We start from the raw sequence: 21200 nt of genomic DNA, 5'->3' as shown, positions 1-21200 counted from the left end.
CATGATGATATAATAAAATACTGTGTACTTTAATGATGCCATTACAATGTACCGAATATCATACGTAATGGGTGTGTTAAATGAGGTGTTCCTAGGTATCATTTCTATCGTAATAGGAAGCAAGAAATAAAACTGCACTTATTTATAAGTATTGATGATCTATGATATATTAATGTTCACTGTAACCTTCATTAATGTTAACGTTGATTGGTCCTTTTTCTATATTCGGGTAGAAGCGTGAGTATATCTAACTAACATATCTATATATAGTTAATGGTACATCATTACCGTGTATATAATTGTTCTGTTTGTCATAAGTATAGTTAATTCACTGCTTGCATCATAAATCAACACGAACTTGTCACTCGTAAAATATATGAGGTAATGATCATGAGGTTAGTACTCTAACATGGCAAACAGGTACAATAGGAGTGCTTAAAGCATAAAACACATGTCGATAATGTCAGATCATAGATCTTATGCATCGCTACTATTCAAATTATCTGTACAACAATATTTAAAATAGTTCCAAAGTCTAGCGTGTCTTCCATTAGAAAAATAAGACAATTGTATGGTGTCCTTGTAAGAATGGATACATAAATAAATAAGTATATGATTAAATAGAAAGAGCAACATTATAAGATAACAACTCAAAATCGTACGATGATATAAGTTTGAATTATATGCCCTGACAAAAGTGAGTTACATTTCCTTAAAAGATTGAATTGTATGCCCTGACAAAAGTGAGTTACATTTCCATTAAAAGCACTTTCACTGGCATATTATTTTGTTCAGGCTTGAACTACAGAGCAAATGCAGCCGTGTAATTAGGTAAATTGAAATCCAATTTGATTCATTTCTATTGGGATCGAAAGCCAAAGGCCAACTAGAAATGTAATGCTTGTTGTTACAAACAAAAATGGCTGTGAACACCCACACTTTGTCACGTGGGTCAAGTGTGAGAATTATACAAATCGCGAAATTGTTTAACTTGACGTATTCTGTTCGGATATGTGTGTACCTGTAAGTGACTCTCACATTTATACTTACATTAATAAACATCGTATAATTTTCCTTTCACCATGTAATCAAGAATATATATGACAGGCATAGTTCTCGAGCACACATGTTTTGTTTAAACGGAGCATGTTTTGTGAGTCTAATTTAGAGTATACAACCTTGATGCTTTCAAAAGGTAATCTCTGCTAGAGAATTTTGTAGTCCCCGATGTTAGCAATAATCTTAACAGCCACACTTAATCTCCTTTGGATAGTGGAAGGGTTCATAATATACATACAGTATTCATTAATAATTTGAAATTAAACTGTGCTTTTATTATTTTTGAAATTCTTATAATGAAGGTTTCAAGTATTTTTATCAGTACGTAAATATATTTATTTATTTTACACCAATGAAGCATATTGCTTTGCACTGTATAAGACAAATAACACATTGTTTGGCATTGTATAAGACATAAACTAAACGTTTGTTGACATGGTAAAACACAGGAACAACACATTGTTTGACGTTTTATAAGACATGGACAGCACTGTATAATGATTGACATTATACTAAACACGAACTGATATTGTTTGACATTGTATAAGACAGAAACAATACACTTTTTGACTTTGTATAAGGCAGAAACAACACATTGTTTGACGTTTTATAAGACATGAACAGAACTGTATATTGTTTGACATTTTATAGGACAGAAACAACACATTGTTTGACATTTTATAAGACATGGACAGCACTGTATATTGATTGACATTGTACAAAACACGAGCTTATATTGTTTGACATTGTAGAAGACAGAAACAATACATTGTTTGACGTTTTATAAAACATGGACAGCACTGTATATTGATTGACATTGTACAAAACACGAGCTTATATTGTTTGACATTGTAGAAGACAGAAACAATACATTTTTTGACTTTGTATAAGACAGAAACAACACATTGTTTGACGTTTTATAAGACATGAACAGAACTGTATATTGTTTGACATTTTTTAGGACAGAAACAACACATTGTTTGACATTTTATAGGACAGAAACAACACCTTGTTTGACATTGTACAAGACAGAAACAACACATTGTTTGACTTTGTATAAGACAGAACCAATACATTGTTTGACTTTGTGTAAGACAGAAACAACAAATTGTTTGACTTTGTGTAAGACAGAAACAACAAATTGTTTGACTTTGTCCAAGACAGAAACAACAAATTGTTTGACTTTGTGTAAGACAGAAACAACAAATTGTTTGACTTTGTCCAAGACAGAAACAACAAATTGTTTGACTTTGTGTAAGACAGAAACAACAAATTGTTTGACTTTGTACAAGACAGAAACAACACATTGTTTGACTTTGTATGAGACAGAAACAATACATTGTTTGACTTTGTATGAGACAGAAACAACACATTGTTTGACTTTGTATAAGACAGGAACAATACATTGTTTGACTTTTTATAAGACATGGACAGCACTGCATATTGTTTGACATTGTACAAAACACGAGCTTATATTGTTTGACATTGTACAAAACACGAACTTATATTGTTTGACATTGTATAAGACAAGAGCTACATCTTGATTGATATGGTATGTGACGAAAGCACCACATATTTTGTTGGACATTAACTTGACTGTGTATTAGACATTTTAATTATTTTTCGTCTTAGCTGAAGTTAGCGACTTGTTTAGCTGCTAACAGTGGGAACCATTAAGCGCTAACGTGTTTTGGGGTGTAAGCTAACAGGAAGTAACCAACCTCGCACCTGTGAGTCATTACGGTTTATCAATCCACATTCGCACGTCGGATTTTAATCTCTTCAATATGTAAATGCCCGGGCGAATTTCATCAACCGTATTGTAACATCTGTAATTTACCCGACATGTATGTCTTTATTTCAAATGGACAAAAATAATATTATTTCAATACTGCCTGTGAAGCAGAACGCATGCGCATCCCAAGAGAGTCATATCCCAGTTCATAAATTTAGAGGGCGTGGCTTATTATCTCTCGTCAAACTTCATCATAATTGCCGGCCGCACTACTCCGGAAATTTGATGTATTTTGCAAGATCACGAATTATTACATTATTCTATAACCCTTCATGCCGGCATAATACAAATATGCGTTCCGGAAATATATTTAATTAAGCTTGTTTCTTTTGAATATGTTCTATTGTTAAAATTAATTATTTACTGCGGATCTAGTAAAATGAATCTTAGGAGGCGCTTTATTACAAGCAAAGGGGGATTACAGTGCTGATGTCACGACCGAAGCGGCTTGTCTGTGTCATTAAATAGCTCGCCGAAACCCCATCAAAAGGATGGGCGCTATCTGCCTATCCGCGACAGGATGATGATATATATACCTATAGGTGTAGATGCCTGCAACATATTACTCCGCAGGACCATTGAGGAGACGTTCTTCACAACTGAAGTTTGTGCGACTACGGACTGTGACTTGAGCGGACCTATCTCGTAGTACCTCATGTATCTTTACCTTGCATTATAAATACGTGTGTGGATACGCTGGAATTTAAACCCGCGTTACTTTCATGTTTTGATAACAAACTTGTACACAGTTATCTTCATATTATTTAAATCTAATTTAAGAGTTTAATTTCGGTCGATAACTTATACTTAGAGGTGTATTAGCCCTCCAAAGGACAGGAATTTGACAATACACCTCTGTATAGGTCCATAAAAAACAAGGTACCTGCATAGGAATTTTGAAAACACATATAGCTGACAGGTGTGCGGTACAGTTTGCCCTGAGTTCGGCAAACAAATCTTACGTCTCAAGTACTTGTACTCTATAACAATATAGAGTTTTCGGATTAAAGGTCCGGACAGCGTATTTAAAACAAAATGGCTTACGAATACAGACATGGTGAACAGATAATATTTCTTGTACTTGTGTTCTCGTGTTTAGCAGCGGCAGGAAATGGGAAATTTCTGGAAAGATTTTGTAAAATTAGCTGCAATCGAGGAAGAGGAGGAAATCTGTGTGGTTGTAATGGATTCCATTTTGCTGGAAAGAGAACATCATATTCAGACATTTCAGAAATTCCATCTTCAAATTCTCAGAAGAATTATTTAAATGACTTAAGCGATATTGAAAACAATGGCGCTTACGATGTGGAAAACTTGGAAAAAACGCCGTACAGACAGAAAGTCCTTTTACCAGTATCAGATGAACTTCCGCTAGAGCCTAAACGTCTGGAGAATGTTCGAGTATTCATACGATGGCTTCTTCACAAATTAGACGAGTCGAGGTAAGAAAGGCTCTGACAAATAACATATATAAAAGTCTATAAGAAAAATGATTTAACAAAGTATATAACAATCATACAATACCGCTTCAATTTGCAACCAAATGCACTTGATTATCACTTCATTTTTGTTATTTCCTAAATTGCTCGTCAAAGATAAATGTGAAGTTTAATTAGTATCAAAAGAGATACTAAAACAATGGGTATTTTCGCTCGTTGTTAATTTCAATTAGAGCTGGCTTCGTGTTGGTATGTTATAGATGTTTACGAGATCTCGATCTTGTTTGTGTTCGGACCGTTCGGTACATAACCCTACACAGTTGTTTTTTTTTTTACTAAACTCCATATGATTTTATAAGATTGTTCTTCCTTTAACACTTATTCCTATCACGTTATGTCAACAGTTTTCTATGTTTGCAGTTAGGATCATAAAGGGTATCGGGTACGTTTTCGTATAGTAATTATAATTTAATAAAAATCTGCACGTTTGGTGATTACGATAGCGGTAGCTAGCGCCAGTAAACAATACCAGTGAGACAAATACATGGGAATTGATTGGCATGCCTCATGAAATATGGACAAAACAAAAGCAACAAAGTGTCCTCTAGAGTCATAACTCAGCATCTAACTCGATCTACCGTATGTCTGTTCGTACAAATTACCCTACACAACACTACTACGAGTGGCATATATCGCATTGAAACCCCTAGTAATGAAATGATGTTACAAAGTAGTTACAATATTATTTCTTGTTTCGTATAAAGTCAAATCGAGCGACAACGACGGTATGAACCCATCGAACAGCATCTATATATAAGGCACTAAAATCCGTAAAACAGACATTTTTTTCCCTATCACAGTGCGTCCGTTCCACCACTTACGGTTAAGCATAATGATTGTCTTTAACTTGTTTATTTTAAAGGTTTAATGCTTAAATGATTTTCTAATCTCTAAAAAGTTTAATTCCGCCACTGAGGTGTACTGTATCATGGCTACCACGATGTCCTCGACTGTCGTTTACGATACAGTAGCGGGCTGATCCGTAATACATGGGTGCATGTTTAATTTACAGACTCTCACTTTAATGCTATGTCAAAACTCTAAGTGTGCCAATGTTTAAGTTGTTGATAACAGAGACATCAGTTACCTATTTGCTTCCCATGATAATAAAGGGTAGTTGTACACACGTTAGTGCCCCCTGAGGAGATATCCTCACATTTGTTTTAACGTGCATAATATTAGGGAAATGTAAAACCTCGTGTAAAATATTTTTAACGAATCGAAACAATAAATAAGTAAATAATAATAATTCGAGGTTCTTATATACCGCTTTACCACAACCTAGTTCGTAGGTCGTCTCAAAGCGGTTCACAAATTATTAACAATAATAATTAAACAAGTGTTGATTAAGAATCTATTTCTGTGACTTATGTCGAAATTTTCGTTCTGTATTTTAATCTCACACTTTCATACAGATATAAAATCATAATTGAGTGCAATTAAAATATGTATAACTTCTATAGGATATGTAACTGGATTTATTTCATAGGGCCGAAGCTTACACGGGGCCGAAGCTTACACGGGGCCAAAGCTTACACGGGGCCAAAGCTTACACGGGGCCAAATCTTACTAGGGACATAGATGGCAGGTCCGACAGTTACTAACATGCTCATATAAGGACCGAAACGTACTTATATGTGTCTATATTAGGATAACATATCTGAATGATGACCAAAATATTACTTAAATGTCTACATCGGGATCTGATATCTATGTTAGAATCCAAGTGATTGCTGTAAACATATTGAGTATTATCCTTTTTATTTTGTAATACATGAGTCGTATCTTATTTGTTTTGTAATAAAACAGAATGCTTCATTTCACCTCCTGTTGTTCGCTCATATATGTTCGTAATAAGATATGACAAAGTGACTAAGATATTTGGTTTAACTTGCGAGGCTTTGTAGAATAAATTATCAACTCCTTGTAAGATTGATACTAGTATAAATGAATATGTAATCATCGGACCGAGAGTGCATTAAACATGTAGCCGCTGTGAGGTTGATATACAGACTTATCAAACACCGGACATTCAATAACCGTTTTATCACTTCACTATTCAGGTCATACAGCTATTTATTTGAGCGAACGTCTTACCTTTAAGTCAGGAGGATTACAATGTACACGAGAACAATGGTATCCGATATCAGCTAAGTATGTTTCTGTTAAGTCATTCATTCCAGGCATTAAGATGTTTATATCCAGAAGTGTTATTTCAAATCCACGCAAATTTTAAAGGTGAGTGCTACCTTCTCTAAAACAAGTCACTTAACTTCATTGCCTAAAGCAACATCTAAAGTCTTTGCGAGGATCATTTTACTATTAAATAGAGGCACATAAACACAACGATATGACACATTTCATAATAAAAGTATCCCAAAAACTATGAAATAAAAAAAAAATCAATTTAAATTCACTACCGGAAGTTGTCATTTGCAATTTATGCTTATTACAAACTTAGCATTTAGAAATCGGTGACCTTCTGATGACCCTGAGAATAAATATAATGGGGTCAAATTCTCATAGGACGCCGTTGAATTTGCTTTTGCAATATGATCGATACGAGAAATTTAGAAAAATAAAATTCAATAATAAATCTTGCAAATGTTCCTTTTAATGCATAATGCAGTTTTCTCTTTTTTAAGTTTGATAATGTCACTTTCGCTAACAACTGTTATGTCGGAGAGGAGTTCATCACTGAACGGATTGTTTTTAGCAAAAGTGGAGGTTCCTTGTAAACCACTCTAAATATGACCGATCAATTTGACACATTTACAAATGTTTAACAATTAGGTTATGTTTTTAGTGAACGATATGTCAGCTTAAAGGAAAATATAATGTCACTCTAACCAACTGGGTAACTCTGTCAACAGTAACGACCTAAGTAGTCCAGCCGTACCACAGACATATCCAAAACGATGTACAACACACCATTAGAATGCCTTCTCCAAACACAGTAATAAACAGTGATACAAGCATAGACATAGACATTAGAACACATACAAACACATACAAANAACATATGATGGGATTAAGTTATCGCACCCGACAGATACAGGTCAAAAAGTCCATTGTATCACAGAAGGCCATCCACTGTTGAGTTTCGAAATTCAAACCCACCAAATATGTTTCACTTAAGTGGGACAGGAATACTTTATTTCAATCATTTAAACTCGTGGCAATAAGGGACCACTATGGCAGAGTCAGTAGAGCAACATTATTCCATTATATATAAAGTAATGAATTTGTTTTTTAAATGTGGTATCGAGAGTTTATTTTGACCAATAGGGAGTTTTCGTATCATATTCACCGTGATTGCTATTTTAATACATACTTCTTGTCAACTCCCTGGTTATGTAGATATTATGTCACTTTAATTATGGTAGATAACATATTATTTTAGAAAATCACAATCCCATACCAATTTGTCCAGAAATTAATTCCTGGCGGCAGCTGAGGAATTTATCAGGGTTTCGTTATCAACGTTAATGTAGTGTTGTCTTATGTATTAAACCTACCATTTATATGGCTACAACAATCGACAGTTACAAGAATAGAAAATCATATCAGGTTTAATATTTATCATTGATATATCATGTTACACCCGTCTTCATTAGAGTCTGTAGGGCCTAGCACTGACTTTACAAAACAGCTGACGCACTAGTTTTACTGGGGATATTATATTTCTATTTATATAATATCGCATACGGTTACTTCCTATCCGCCCTATAATGCTATCGATGTGTCTTCTTATCAGAGACTAAGACAGTGAACATAATTTAACGTTTGCAAAACAGATGTTTACAGGTAAACCATATTATATTACCGATACCGCAGAGCTTATATTCGTTTCCTATCGTTCCTTCCGTTTTTCTTTTCTTTCTACTATCTGTTTCAGACGGTGTCCTAGCTAGGCACCCGTTCTCACGTGACCCAGGCTGTTGCAAGGACGTTAAACCACACACAAACAAACAAAACAACAAAGCTTATAAAAGTACACGTTTTATAAACAATAGATTACAAGACCCCAAGAATGACATTTTTCGTTCCAATAATGATAACATATTTCTAGCAGTTTCGCCTGTCTAATGTCTGAATATAAATATATATCTTTTATGAAGATCAATTTGAATTGGTTTTATCAGTCACATATATTAGCTAAATACGAAAACGAAATAACAAAAATCAATCCGAGTTAAAATGCAACTGTTGAATTCGTCAGTGTTTTAGATGCTTTGTCTAACAAAACATCAATTGTAAGTACGTACCTCTTATATTTAGCTGCACAGAAACAAAACTAAAACATTGAAAAACTAGTGAAAAAAAAGAACGATTAACAAACCTTTTACAAATCTTCCATCAATAAGTGTTCAAACGGTTAAACAAGTAACCGCTTCACCTCTGAGAAGAGAACTAAACTATAAGCGATTATCTAGAAAAGTCAGAAAGATTTCAGAGGATTGTCATCACACACGCGTTAGTCCTACAATATACTCCTGGGGCGGCAAATGCAACCTCATAACAAAGTATTTATAAATAGAAATCAGAAGTGTGCACATTAGAGCAGATGCATGAACTGTGACAGTATAGTGAAGAGACTTGGAAAGGATGCGGGTCTTGCAATGCAAAGTCATTATATATCAATGAAACTCATGATTTCTGACGATGTCTAAAAGTACATTTAGAAAACACGCGATATCCCAAGGTTGCAGAAAGAGAGACTTGGTGAGAATGACGTACCAATGAACCGACCGGGAAACACTTCCAGTAGGTTTTAACAAACAGTGCTAGGGAAGACAAGGTGTTTGACAAAATAATAATTTGAAACACAACGAAATGATGCACATGTTTGAAAATTGTGTTATAGATGCAGCAATCGATAAAGAGTAAATATTTTCACTGAACCGAATGGACGATTTGTCCATTTTGGACTCAATGGTGGTATTAAAGGTCAGAATCATAAAGAAAGGTTTGTTAATGGATCCTAAACAAGAACAAAACGAAGAGGTGTCTATAAAACTCTTCATATCATTACAAATTAACAATTGTATAAGCTACAATACACTGTTTGTTTGTGTGATATGAAGGTCGATGCTTTTTATTATGCCAATAAATGTCCCTTGCTATTTTGTGTCACTGCCCAATTGTTTGGTATGAGGGCGTGACATTACTTTGATTTGACATATATTTATAAAGTGTTATCGGTGAAGCAGTAGACGCTTACCCTTCCAGAACATCTGGTCTTATTCTGTTTATAATTTTCAACAGACTATATGTAAATCCTTCCTTTGTTCATATTGTGTCCTAGTGTTCTTAATTTTAAGTTGATCGTGTTGAAACTTAAGTATTTTCTCTTTGTTTTATTATAAAATCCAGCTACAAGGTTACGACCGACCTCGGGGACTGATAGTCAACAATTAGTAACAACCATTTTGTTTCAGAAACTAATCAAAGCTGTAATTTCATTATAACTTTACTACGTTCGTGTAGCGTAGCTAAAATGTGTCCCTGTAAAATAAATGAGCGAGATTTCGGTAGCGAAATATAACCCATACCGATATCTGTAATCAGTTGAGATATCAGAGGTTCAATTGTGACGTCATAACAAAACAACATATATGGCATCATAAACCGCACGATGATAACGTCAAGTTTTGCCGATACCTCGAAAGGTATATTCATATAAAGTTAAACAAAAAGATTGTAATTTGATTAGAAAGTAACCGTTTTTTAAAATATAACTGCTACGTCTCAATATGTATCGCTAAATAAAATGAATTTGTCATTATGCAAGATAACAAAAAATAGTACTTGAGAATAAAAAAAAAATAAGGATGGAGAAAACATTTAATATTTTCTCAGTTATAACCGTTGTTTAAATTAAACATCATGAGAATACAGAATCAGTTAGGTGAAAAATAGTGCATAATTTGTCCGCAGAGAAATACTGATAGCCAGGCGTTTTGAAGATTTTTCTCGACATTATTCAGTATCATTACTGAGGAATAAAACACAACTAGTATAAAAGCATGTCAGCTAAAAGGAATGAGCATATTGTTTCCACACAAGGTATTCAATAAATGCCTGTTGAAATAGTCTTCGACAAAATCGATATAAAACAATGGTGACGTTGTCAAAAAAAAATAAAAAAATCTTCTTCTTCAATTTGTATACTCTAGTGATTTTTGTACCTGCATTTGCAAGTTTTATGGTGTGTTTTTTTTTATCCCAAATACCTAATTAATGAAACATACAGACGTAAATGTTGTCATAAGAAATTTGTTATTAATCTCTGTAAAATGACATTTAGTGAATGGTTTAGATTCTTTCATGGACGCTTAAAAATTAGATATGACATATCAAGTGCAGAAATTCCTTTTATGATTTATTCATATAGCAAATGACAATAGAGGTCTGCAATAGCCTGTAAACCTCTTGGTTTAATGTCGTACCTAAAGAGGGCATCTGGTACCATGGAGAATCGGTTATGTTTCTAAAATCGCCAACTTAGGACATTTACATCCAGTTTTTATCATGTTGTAAAAAATAAATAATGTCGCGAGATATTTATACTTTAAAAAAGACAGCAAAATAATAGTGCAGAATATGCGAAACATAATTCGAACTTAAAAAATTGGAACTAGACCAAAATACGAACAAAAGAAAGATTTACATGTAAACCCTCCAAAATACATTATATCTTTTCTGATGATAAACCTCGCCAAAATGTATTTATAGACAAGATTATCGTTTAAGACGTCGAAAGATAGGAAGTAAAATGTCCGTTACATAGATATCTATGGCCTGTATATATATCCATTTGTACGTTAAGACCCTCTACTCGCTTTCATTCAAGCCAACAAGAGTGAATAATATAGAGGTAAGAAAACTTGTTTCACAGTTTTTGTAAAACAAATAAACTTTATATTTGTAGTTTGATGAGGTACACAAAAGTAGAACATAACCTAATATAGACCTGACACATGATTTTCCCGACAAAATGTTCACTAGTTCAGTGATAAAATCCTAATTAATAAAATCCTGTTTATATCTGTACGACAAATCATGTAATTTTGTGTACCATAAAAAGAAATACGTGATCATGTTACTCCAGCGATGTACAATCAGCCCCTACAACCAACAGAGAACAGTCTCAATCAACAAATGTAATAAATTACTAGCGCTACCATTAAGACCGGAACTGACATGCCCAAGGGAGGTTATTCTGTCATTACCTTAGTATAAATATGTTGACATAGGGTTTAAACAACAATATTCGCCTAGCCTAAATCTGTTATGAACATATATTTTGTCTAATTGGATTGGATTTTCTCGTTAAGAGGTACGTCAATTGATATAATAACTCGCCACGTTCCCTAATTGATATGGCCAGTTAATTCACTCACTGCACTGTCTGTTTCGATATATTCCATTTCACGATTGAAAAAAACCCACACACAGACTTAACGCTGAGTTACTGAATGAAAAGCACACATTCCATAAGTCATGGCATTATTCTGTACTTCATCAAAGTCTTGTCAAGTAATAAAATAGATTGTTACAAAAGCGATGCCATCCACGTGTCACGTGTTAAAATGCATACCTGTTACAATGAATATTCTGACATTATTTCTAATGTGTCATGGAGCTGTTCATGTTAACCTTTCCGTTGTTAAAAACTATGTTCATGTGAACCCTTCTGATGTTAAAAACTACCTAATTATACATGTGTACTCTGACAGGTTTGTGTTGACCCCAACAGGGAATCGAAATAGACAAATGACAATATTGAATCAGCTTTCATTCATTTATTTAATCTAAACTTAGTGGTGGTGCTTTTCACTAGGTTCACATAAAAATAATAATATTAAGGCTCTTAATTGTTTTGATGCGGTGAACGGCTTCGCGGATAATTAAACTATCAACGCCTATTTATTTATACTGAAAAAAATCCAATCCCGTTTTCTACTACTACACTAAAGCGTACTTTTTTCTGAAAAAAAAATACGAAAATGTGGCCTGTATAAGATGTTTAGCTCTGATTAATTAAAGTTTAAGGCAAGTTAAGAATTTAAATATGTCTGTAGTTATTTTTTCATTCGCAATCAATGAAAGAATCTTTCAAAAAGGGTTCAAAAGATTGGAAGAAATATGAAGTTGACGAGGTATGATCAATACCACCTTTTAATGTAGTTTTAAGTTACTCTTCCGATTAACCTTTTTCTTCATTCAACACTTTTCTCCCTGGTGAATGGTTATACATGAAAACTCTTCCTTAGGTCTGGGCGCAGTAATTTAAACGGTAATTAGCTTAATGAGTGATTAGCACAACTTTTATTTTTTGTTTATCTTTCAAACAAAACCATTCACCGAGTCAAAACTTCCCAGGTGGGAAATATAAGAGCAAATGACATTCACAATTTGGAATTTTACCTTTTATATTGAACAAATTATAAAAGGTTGAAAAATGTCGATAAACAGACATTAAGCTTCCGCCTTTTAAACAACTCGGTCTAGGAATTCGCTTAAATATTGAATTCATCCTCAATGTCTAATTATTAGAAAATATGTCAAAGCGCAACACATCATAGTAAGTCTAATATGTAGTCAAGGGATACGCTTACCCATCCCCCAGCCCCACCCCCACCCCCGGAGTATCTTGTTTGCCGACGAGTTTTGATGTAGGAGAGTAAATGCAATGTCCTTCCATAGTTGTCCATAGAGTTAAGACGATATTATAAACACACTGATGTAATAAATCGCACAGATGAAGCTTTCAGCGTTATCATCTTTTTTGATAGCCACCATTTTTGTTAAATATTTCATCAGAGTATCGGAAAATAGGAGGCCGCGGTGGCCAAGTGGTTAAGGCGTCTCACATTCTGCTATGTACCACTAGCCCTCCACCGCTGGGTCGCGGGATCGAGGCTTACGTGGGGCAGTCGCCAGGTACTGGCCGTAGGTCGGTGGTTTTTCTCCGGGAACTCCGGCTTTCTCTACTACCAAAACCTGGCACGTCCTTAAATGAACATAGCTGTTAATAGGACGTAAGACACAAACAAACTAAACCTAAAGTCTAACGGAACGGTAATGTGACGACTCACTGTGGACCACTTATATAGCTGATTCGGGGGTTTTGATAAGATACTTGTCTGGTCTGGAATTTTACATCTTAGAGACTTTATTTTACCACGAAGACATTAACATTAACGAAAGATGGTCATCAACATGACATTATTTCCACCTTAGATATTTCGGTATCTATAAGGTGTTAAAGTATCGGACTATATATTAGGCCATTGCTGACCTATATAAGTACCCGGATTGTCTGGAAACTTTAACGGATGCTACATGTGATAAAGGAAAACCTTACTCTTCCGGATTGTCTTGGGTTCGCCTTGGATGTTTGAATTGAGGCTCAACTTATCTTCAGTTTTGGTTTGCTGTCTTAAAAGTTCATGTTGATGTTTTTCAATCGACTTTCAAGTAAACCACATATTTGGCTTTAATGTAGAACGTTCGCCCAGGTGAGGAAGGCAATAGATTCTGTCCCCAGGCCGGGACATACCAAAGTCCTAAACATGGTAGTTGTTATTCCCTACTAAACGTTCAGCATTTAGGGGAATGGTAACAGCTGGTTCAACCGTTGTCAGTATAATGTGACCGGGCGGGATGCTGTGCTTGGTGCCTTCGGCATGGTATTTCAGTGAGATAGAGCTATAAAGTCGGCATCAGATACGCGCTACCACAAGGAGGCAAATGCACCAACATATCCTGCATCCGGCACACATACACAAATACAGGCATGCACAACACACATGTAGACACGTCCTTATGATCTTAGCTGTTGATTGGACGTTAAACAATGTACAACCCACCAACCGACTTTGAAAAAAAATAAAAATAAAACAAGAGTATATCGAAGCATGAGCAAATCGAAAATAGAACTCACATTCGATCAAACTATAAAAATACGAACAAAGCAAGCATTAACATGGAAAGTAACACGGAGATTAAGACCAGATGTTTCGTAAGAGTAAGCGTCTTCAAGTTCAAATACATTCAGGTCAAATCCAAATAATATCAAACAAAATTCGGAGACATTAGACACATCAAACAGAAAGAAATATTAAAAATAGGGAGTATATACATAAACGTTTCGTTTTACATTTAAGTACACGTAAAAGTTAAACAATATGCGACGAATTCCACGAAAATGGTCCGTTACTACCACCCATATCACTGTCCAATGCCCCTAATTCACACTACTACACGAGTCCCATTGTCTAATGCACCTCTATTGAGGCAGTGACCTGAGCATAATGGAAACGTGTCACATCGTACATATTTTATGAAATCATTAAGGCATTTCTAAATACGGTAAAGTCGGGTGGGCGCGATGAGACAGAATGCTTATTTTAGATATGTCGCACTCACCGCCCTCACAGAACACACGCTTTTAATCAACCGTTAATTGAGGCGTTGCATTTTTTCATCTTATTAGATGAATAATAAAACAAACCAGTGTGCATTCTGGTAAAAACATAGATATTTGATTTCCCACATTTCGTTTTATTATGAATATCAATGTTTGATTTGTCAGGGCTCAGACTGAGGTTCTTTCAGATATGTCTCGTATGAATAACATGCTTTGTAACAAGAAAATAAGCACAGGTCAATGTATAATTTACTTAGTCCATATCATTTCTCTGTTTTCGAGATTGCACCAGATGTATGTATATACGTAGCTCTGAGACTCCTAAGAGTATCAGCTTGATGCAGAAAAAGCCGCTGATGAATTTTCAACGCACAATGGTTGAAATAGCAATGGCGTGTATATTTCTCTTCAATCCGTGTCTTTTTCTTTCCTAACACTATTGAAGTTCATTTTTTTCTTTCTTATTTTATTATTGCTTCTTGACGTTTTTTCTCGCCAATTTATCAAAGAACACATTTAAACCTGAGTGTTAATCCTATTGCAACTGTTTTATACAAACCTAGCGACACATCTCAGAAAATGTTCGGCTCGGATCCTGATAAGTGTGACCTGTCCATCGGCTGATATATGATAGCTCGCCTGGCTGCCTGCTGGTCTAATGAATGGCTGACCTCCCTCCCTCAAATTAGATCTAGAGTAATGAGAGTATTACTCCTTACGTTACCATTTAGGATGAGACTGCAGCATTGTGACAGTCAGAGACAATTGTCATAACAACCCCAATTAATTAGTAGGGCCAAAAGGGGTTTGAACGAATAGTGTCAGATATCTGTCAAATACTATCTACAACATGCAACCCAAATAGCAACGCTTAATGAATGCCAAATTTCGCGTTTATTCATATTAAATGAAATATTAGTTTTCGCATGGTAAGGAATAATTCATTACTTCGGACATTTAAGGAAGGGCTTCTGTAATGTCTCTGTCAAGTGACGTCTTACCGGATTTAGAACTCTCTGTTCTTAGGAAACCACAAAATAAAACATTGACCAACAAGTTGCTTTATTTGTGTCGACTGAAGGCATACATAAGGGTGTTGGATATTACGAAGTCTAAGGAGACTAAATACTATCAATCACGAAGGAGACGAACATCCGGTTACGTTTATTATCCTCGTTTTTGTCATATTTTTGGAGTTTTTAGGTGGAATCAATTTGTACTGTTCAGTGAAGATTATACTCGTCCTCTTTATGTTTGACATACAAGAAAGTTATGCTATGTTTTTATTTACTTGCCAATTTAACTGTTTATTACAATAAGAAACGTCCTCTGTTGCTAAAAGCATTGGAGTACGAGAAGTCTGCATAATGCTATATCAAATTACGGGGTATTATGTAGTCTTATAAAAGCACTACAATAAAACTCCAGAACTCCTGGCGTTGAAGGTCACTTATCATAAACCGGACAAAATGAGAAAAAATGCTCATAGCGATTGAAATGTATTAACTTCCAATGTTGAAATAACTAAAAAAAAAAACCAATTATTCATAAAGCCTCTAAGTTGATATTGCTAGACGGCATTAGTCCTAAATGTAAAACGTCTGGTGATGACGGACCTGTGAGACCCTTGGGCACCAGTTATCACAAAGCCGATTCCCAACGGAAACGAGATTATATTTCAGCGGCTAAGAGTGTTAAACTGCTAGAAGGGTGAATCCTAATGCAGGTTTACCATATCTCTGCTCTGATGCTGGTTATTTGCCCCCTTCACATTGCGGTATTCTGAGATCACGGGCCGGTATCGTTTGAAGTTGTCAAGTGTAATCGTAAGGTCATTTCAATGGCGGAATGTAATCGTAACCAATCAGAACACCACTTCCTCTCTTTCACCCGTCGGAGAATATGGCGAGGTGTTCCGATTGCATTTAAACCTGGAAGTAATCAAACGTCACGTACAAGATACAATTTCCGAAAGCTCTGTCTGTATACTTGTCTGGGTGAAAATTTGACAAAACAAATTAGCGCCACTGACAATGTCTCGAGTTTCACTGAAGGATATCGGTAACACAAAGCAGAGAGGTTGTTTCGTTGGATTACCAGTCTTTTTATACGGACATTAATTCGTAATATGTCAAACTGCCTTCGTGTTAAAGATTTCCTCCGCTGAAACGATTATTGATATATTTAATAATATACTGTCTCACTGAAAATTGTTTCGTACTAAAGAAATGAGCGGGAGGTTTCAAAGTCGTGGCAGTGTGTTTAGCAGAGTTACCAAATATCGATTCATTTTGGAATATATAGCTATTAACATTGGTTGTGATAGATTGAGCATGGCATTCGTAGCATAAAACAAGCTATTGTCGGTCGACAGACACTTCCGTTTGATGTTTTAATGTCATACGAGCTGAGAGATGCTCATACCATTATTAATTAATGAGATAATGAAGAGAGAAGTTCATCCTGTGTGTTTATTTCATTAGATAAGTGTGCCGTGGGCTCGCGCGCCGGTTCTGACTCAATATTGAAACAGGGCGAAATATTTCCATTTCACCAAAAGTATTGTTATATTGATATAGAGCATCAATCAATGTGTTATATATCAGGATAAACTGTGAATCGAATCTCGATACAGATAAATAACAAGAAGTTCAATATACCGTACCTTAAGAAAACAAACAGAATCCATATTAATTAAACAATATTGTATCTGCTAATGACTCTCTTGACAATGTTAAGCTTTAGAGATTCAACAAGTTATGACGAGGCCCCATATAGATGAATTTCTGATCCACTGTTTAACCGATTAACATAATTTCTCAATGAACCATAAGTTTAAGCACTCCTTAAAACGTAATTAAAACAGCATGCCTGTTTGATCATCCGAGTATGGATAAAATTCTATACATTTATGAATAAATAGTCATTTCGATAATTGTCTTGTGACGCTACCGAGGCTTGGCAGAGCCAAGAGCATGTGTGCTGAATAAGCGATAACTTTAATGCTCCACCAGGGAGCAGTGTAGCATTGTTTAACGGTCTCCATCATCAGTTAATTATGTATTAAACTAATAAATAATGCTTGTGGTTTGGTATGTTTGCATAAAGCGGTACGCCGGTGGGCGTGGCAGAGCATTGATGTATTTATGTCTATGTTGTTGTTTACCTGGTGAATCACTCCCACACACATCCTTTTGTGTTACAAGCAGGCCATGGCAAGTTCGTGTCCTGACTATGTAGCGTATCATTTTGTAGTACATCACGGTGTCCATGGTTCCGTTTCAGAATAACACAGTGATAATCAAAAGTGAAGTAAAAATGAAATCTACAAGCTATTGTTCGTAAATATCCCTGGTTAAGGGTAAATTTATAATTCCCTCATATAAAGATTCTGTCAATCTTTTCTAGTAGATTTCAATTTTTGCCTTTAATTTCAGGTCTGCGAACAGACAGGGCTACAAGTTCGATGAAGGAAGCGACGCCCTGACGAACGGCAGAAACCAGTAGAGAATGTGTGCGCATGCTTAGACGGAAAGAGATTCTGGCGACTGCTATTTCCACAAGAGAAAAAACAAAACGCTGACAAAAAGGAAACGAAAATATCTTCAACGTTGTGGTGAAGCCAAAAAATATTATTGTATTGACTTTCCGTTATGTTTCTCTAAAATGGGTGAAAATATTTGATGACGCGTCAAATATTCAAAGGCTGTAGCAAATATTATCAAAGATCTATATTTCTATCAAGGGGCTAATGACCTTCTTTCCATCATATTTTAAAGGACATGCATAATACATACCATACATATTACATACCATCGTCTTCTGATTGAGTGAAATATATAGAATACTAATAGTGTATTAGTGCGGACGGTCATTTCAAATTTAAGATGCATTTTTACTTTAATCTGCATAGAAACTGATGTTTTCAGCTGTCTTCACTGAAGTAGTTGAAAGTGTTAAAATACAACATATTGGGGAAACAGAGGTAAAACGTAGAATTTGGTTAATTTCTTACTACGAATAGTGGTCATATAACATTGTGGAAAATACAATTTTAACCAAAGAGGCGTCTAGGCATCATTGAATATTTGTTCATTAAAAAGCGAGTATAACTTTTAACATTACAGATAGACCAGCATTGTTTTGTTAACATCTACCTAAGATTTTGACGCCTACGTCACGAGTATTTGTGTAGGCATATTTCCATATCAAGCAATACCGGTTGAGTAGGTCCTGGAGTTTGCGATTAAACACTGTCACCTACTTGTATATTTTGTATGTGAATAATGCTATCTCTTATATTTGAAATCCATCGTACATTTTCTCGGTGTATACTGTAATCATATGGAGTTAAACGCAACACATTCGACATGAAAATTGTCCAAAATGAAGATATATTTCTGGTTTAAAATAAAGTTGAATGAAATTCTTCCATCTCGTCAAGTTTGTTTCTATATTAGAATAACGATTTGTTATATACCGAAATGAAATAGATACACAATTATAAATTTTCTATTCATCTTCGGCGAATCATAATGTACCTCATATCAATATAAGGCAATCAGAAGATAGGAGATCACTCGGCTATCAACGGGAACCATATTGGTACACGTTAAATAACCCTATCAAATATAACATCGATTCAAGAAGAACCCTCTCTTTGTGGGTTATCCGGGACTGATCTGTGTGTTCTGCTGAAGTATTCTTTTTTCGCTTCTATTTGGAACGATTGTCTTTTACGGTTTTAGTTAATACATTAGTCTTTTTAATACCGTCTAGAGGAACCCCAATGCAAGGGAAGTCGTCAAAGATTGGTAATACAACACACATACATGTATATTTTTTGCGATTCCGGGTTTCTTTTCAGTATAAGGACGTTCAAAACAAATAAATTAGTGATTCATTAAGCCTGTCATGATGTCCGATAGCATTTCATAACTTCTACTAGCTCCAGTTCTGTTTCCTGTGAAATGATGAAATGGACCCCCTTTGAAAGTGGAATCAGGGTCAGTTCTCAACGATGAAAAATGATCACGAGTTGTACGAAGTAAGAGGAGCACCCAAAATTGAGTTTGTCTACGAAGCAATCGAAAAACAACAGACGAGCCAAGTAAGACGCACCGAAAATCTAGTTAGTCCATGAAGAAATCCGAAAATAGTCAACATGTTACCGTGCCGTATGGCCATATCAACTATTTAGAATTCATCGCCGGTACCAAAGGGCGAATGAATAAAAGTCTATAAATAACATGTTCCGAAACCGTCAGTGTAAGTGCAAGGCAGCCGTTGGAAATGGAACCTAATTTACCATATTTTCATAAACCCGTTGAAACATGAACCCTGGGGAATGTGTCCCATATGGCGTACATTTATTATAAAACCTATTGCAACAAATACTTTTTGATAAGTTTTCTCACGCAACCTCCGTTTCCACCCCATATCTTTTATTTCATGTACTTCAGCCACAAAGAAACTGAGCAACGGTTTAGGAAATACATGAACCCAGACGGCAGCACAAGAGATTCTCTTTTCTTCTTTCTCTTTCTTTCTTTCTTGATTTTTTATTATCCTATAGCAAGTGACCGTAGTCAGTCTCATGATCTGTCGAGCAATATCGGCGTTTCACTGACATGTGTGATGGTAACAGACAAAATTCCCTACTCTCCAATGAGTCAGTAATAACGTTATAATGGCTTCCCAATTTGCCGATGTGTCTATAGAGCAGCCATTACTGTTAACCAATTAGTTGATACTCGTTAGTGTCTATGTCATGACTACATATGGATATATATATATATATGTATATAAATCATATCAAACACTTTTTATTAAACACGGATCATCTGACTATTTATCCTTACTCGCCTAAGTGGCATTTACGTACTCATCTATGTCAAATTTACTGATATGAGGTAATCATGAATTAGATTAAATGAAGTATGTATTAACTTGTATCAAACACCTGGCGGAGAGTAGAAAAACTACGGCAGGCAATTCAATATTTACATGTACACCAACCAGGTCTTACCTATCTCCATTTAATAAACAAATTTCCCAAATATTCATTGCTGATATCTCAGTGGGATATTGGCGGCCACCATCATCAGATCTTCATTAAGTAGTTTGTTCTTTGACTAGCCATGCAAACAGCAAACGTATTTTGTGGCTACTTTCGATTAAACTGCTGTGTTTTCATCTTGTCCTTTCAAAACGAGGTTGCCGTTTGACTTATTTTATGGAAGTCATATTTTGAAAGAGGAACGTAATACACACGCGCAGGGGATTGAACGTAATACACACGCGCAGGTGATTGCACCAAAGCTTGAAGGTCAAATTGAAATTCGCAAAACTAGGGAACAGAAATAATCGCCTTATGCAATTGAAAGATTCGTACTTTCCTTCCAAGAAA

General features: G+C 35.3%; 1 protein-coding gene across 1 annotated transcript; it reads left to right on the top strand.

Annotated features, from left to right (window-relative positions):
- Window positions 1–3144: 3144 nt before the first annotated feature.
- Window positions 3145–19211, top strand: LOC110447962. Its single transcript, XM_021493964.1, has 2 exons — window positions 3145–4296; window positions 18229–19211. Exons 1-2 carry the CDS (start codon window positions 3890–3892, stop codon window positions 18296–18298), a joined length of 477 nt encoding a protein of 158 aa, XP_021349639.1. The 5' UTR covers window positions 3145–3889; the 3' UTR covers window positions 18299–19211.
- Window positions 19212–21200: the final 1989 nt, after the last annotated feature.

Source organism: Mizuhopecten yessoensis, unplaced genomic scaffold (assembly GCF_002113885.1).
Source record: "Mizuhopecten yessoensis strain PY_sf001 unplaced genomic scaffold, ASM211388v2 scaffold3717, whole genome shotgun sequence".
In the NCBI taxonomy this organism is placed as follows: domain Eukaryota; kingdom Metazoa; phylum Mollusca; class Bivalvia; order Pectinida; family Pectinidae; genus Mizuhopecten; species Mizuhopecten yessoensis.
The sequence above is the reverse complement of the archived record's forward strand: the minus strand, read 5'-3'. Positions and strand labels throughout refer to the sequence as shown.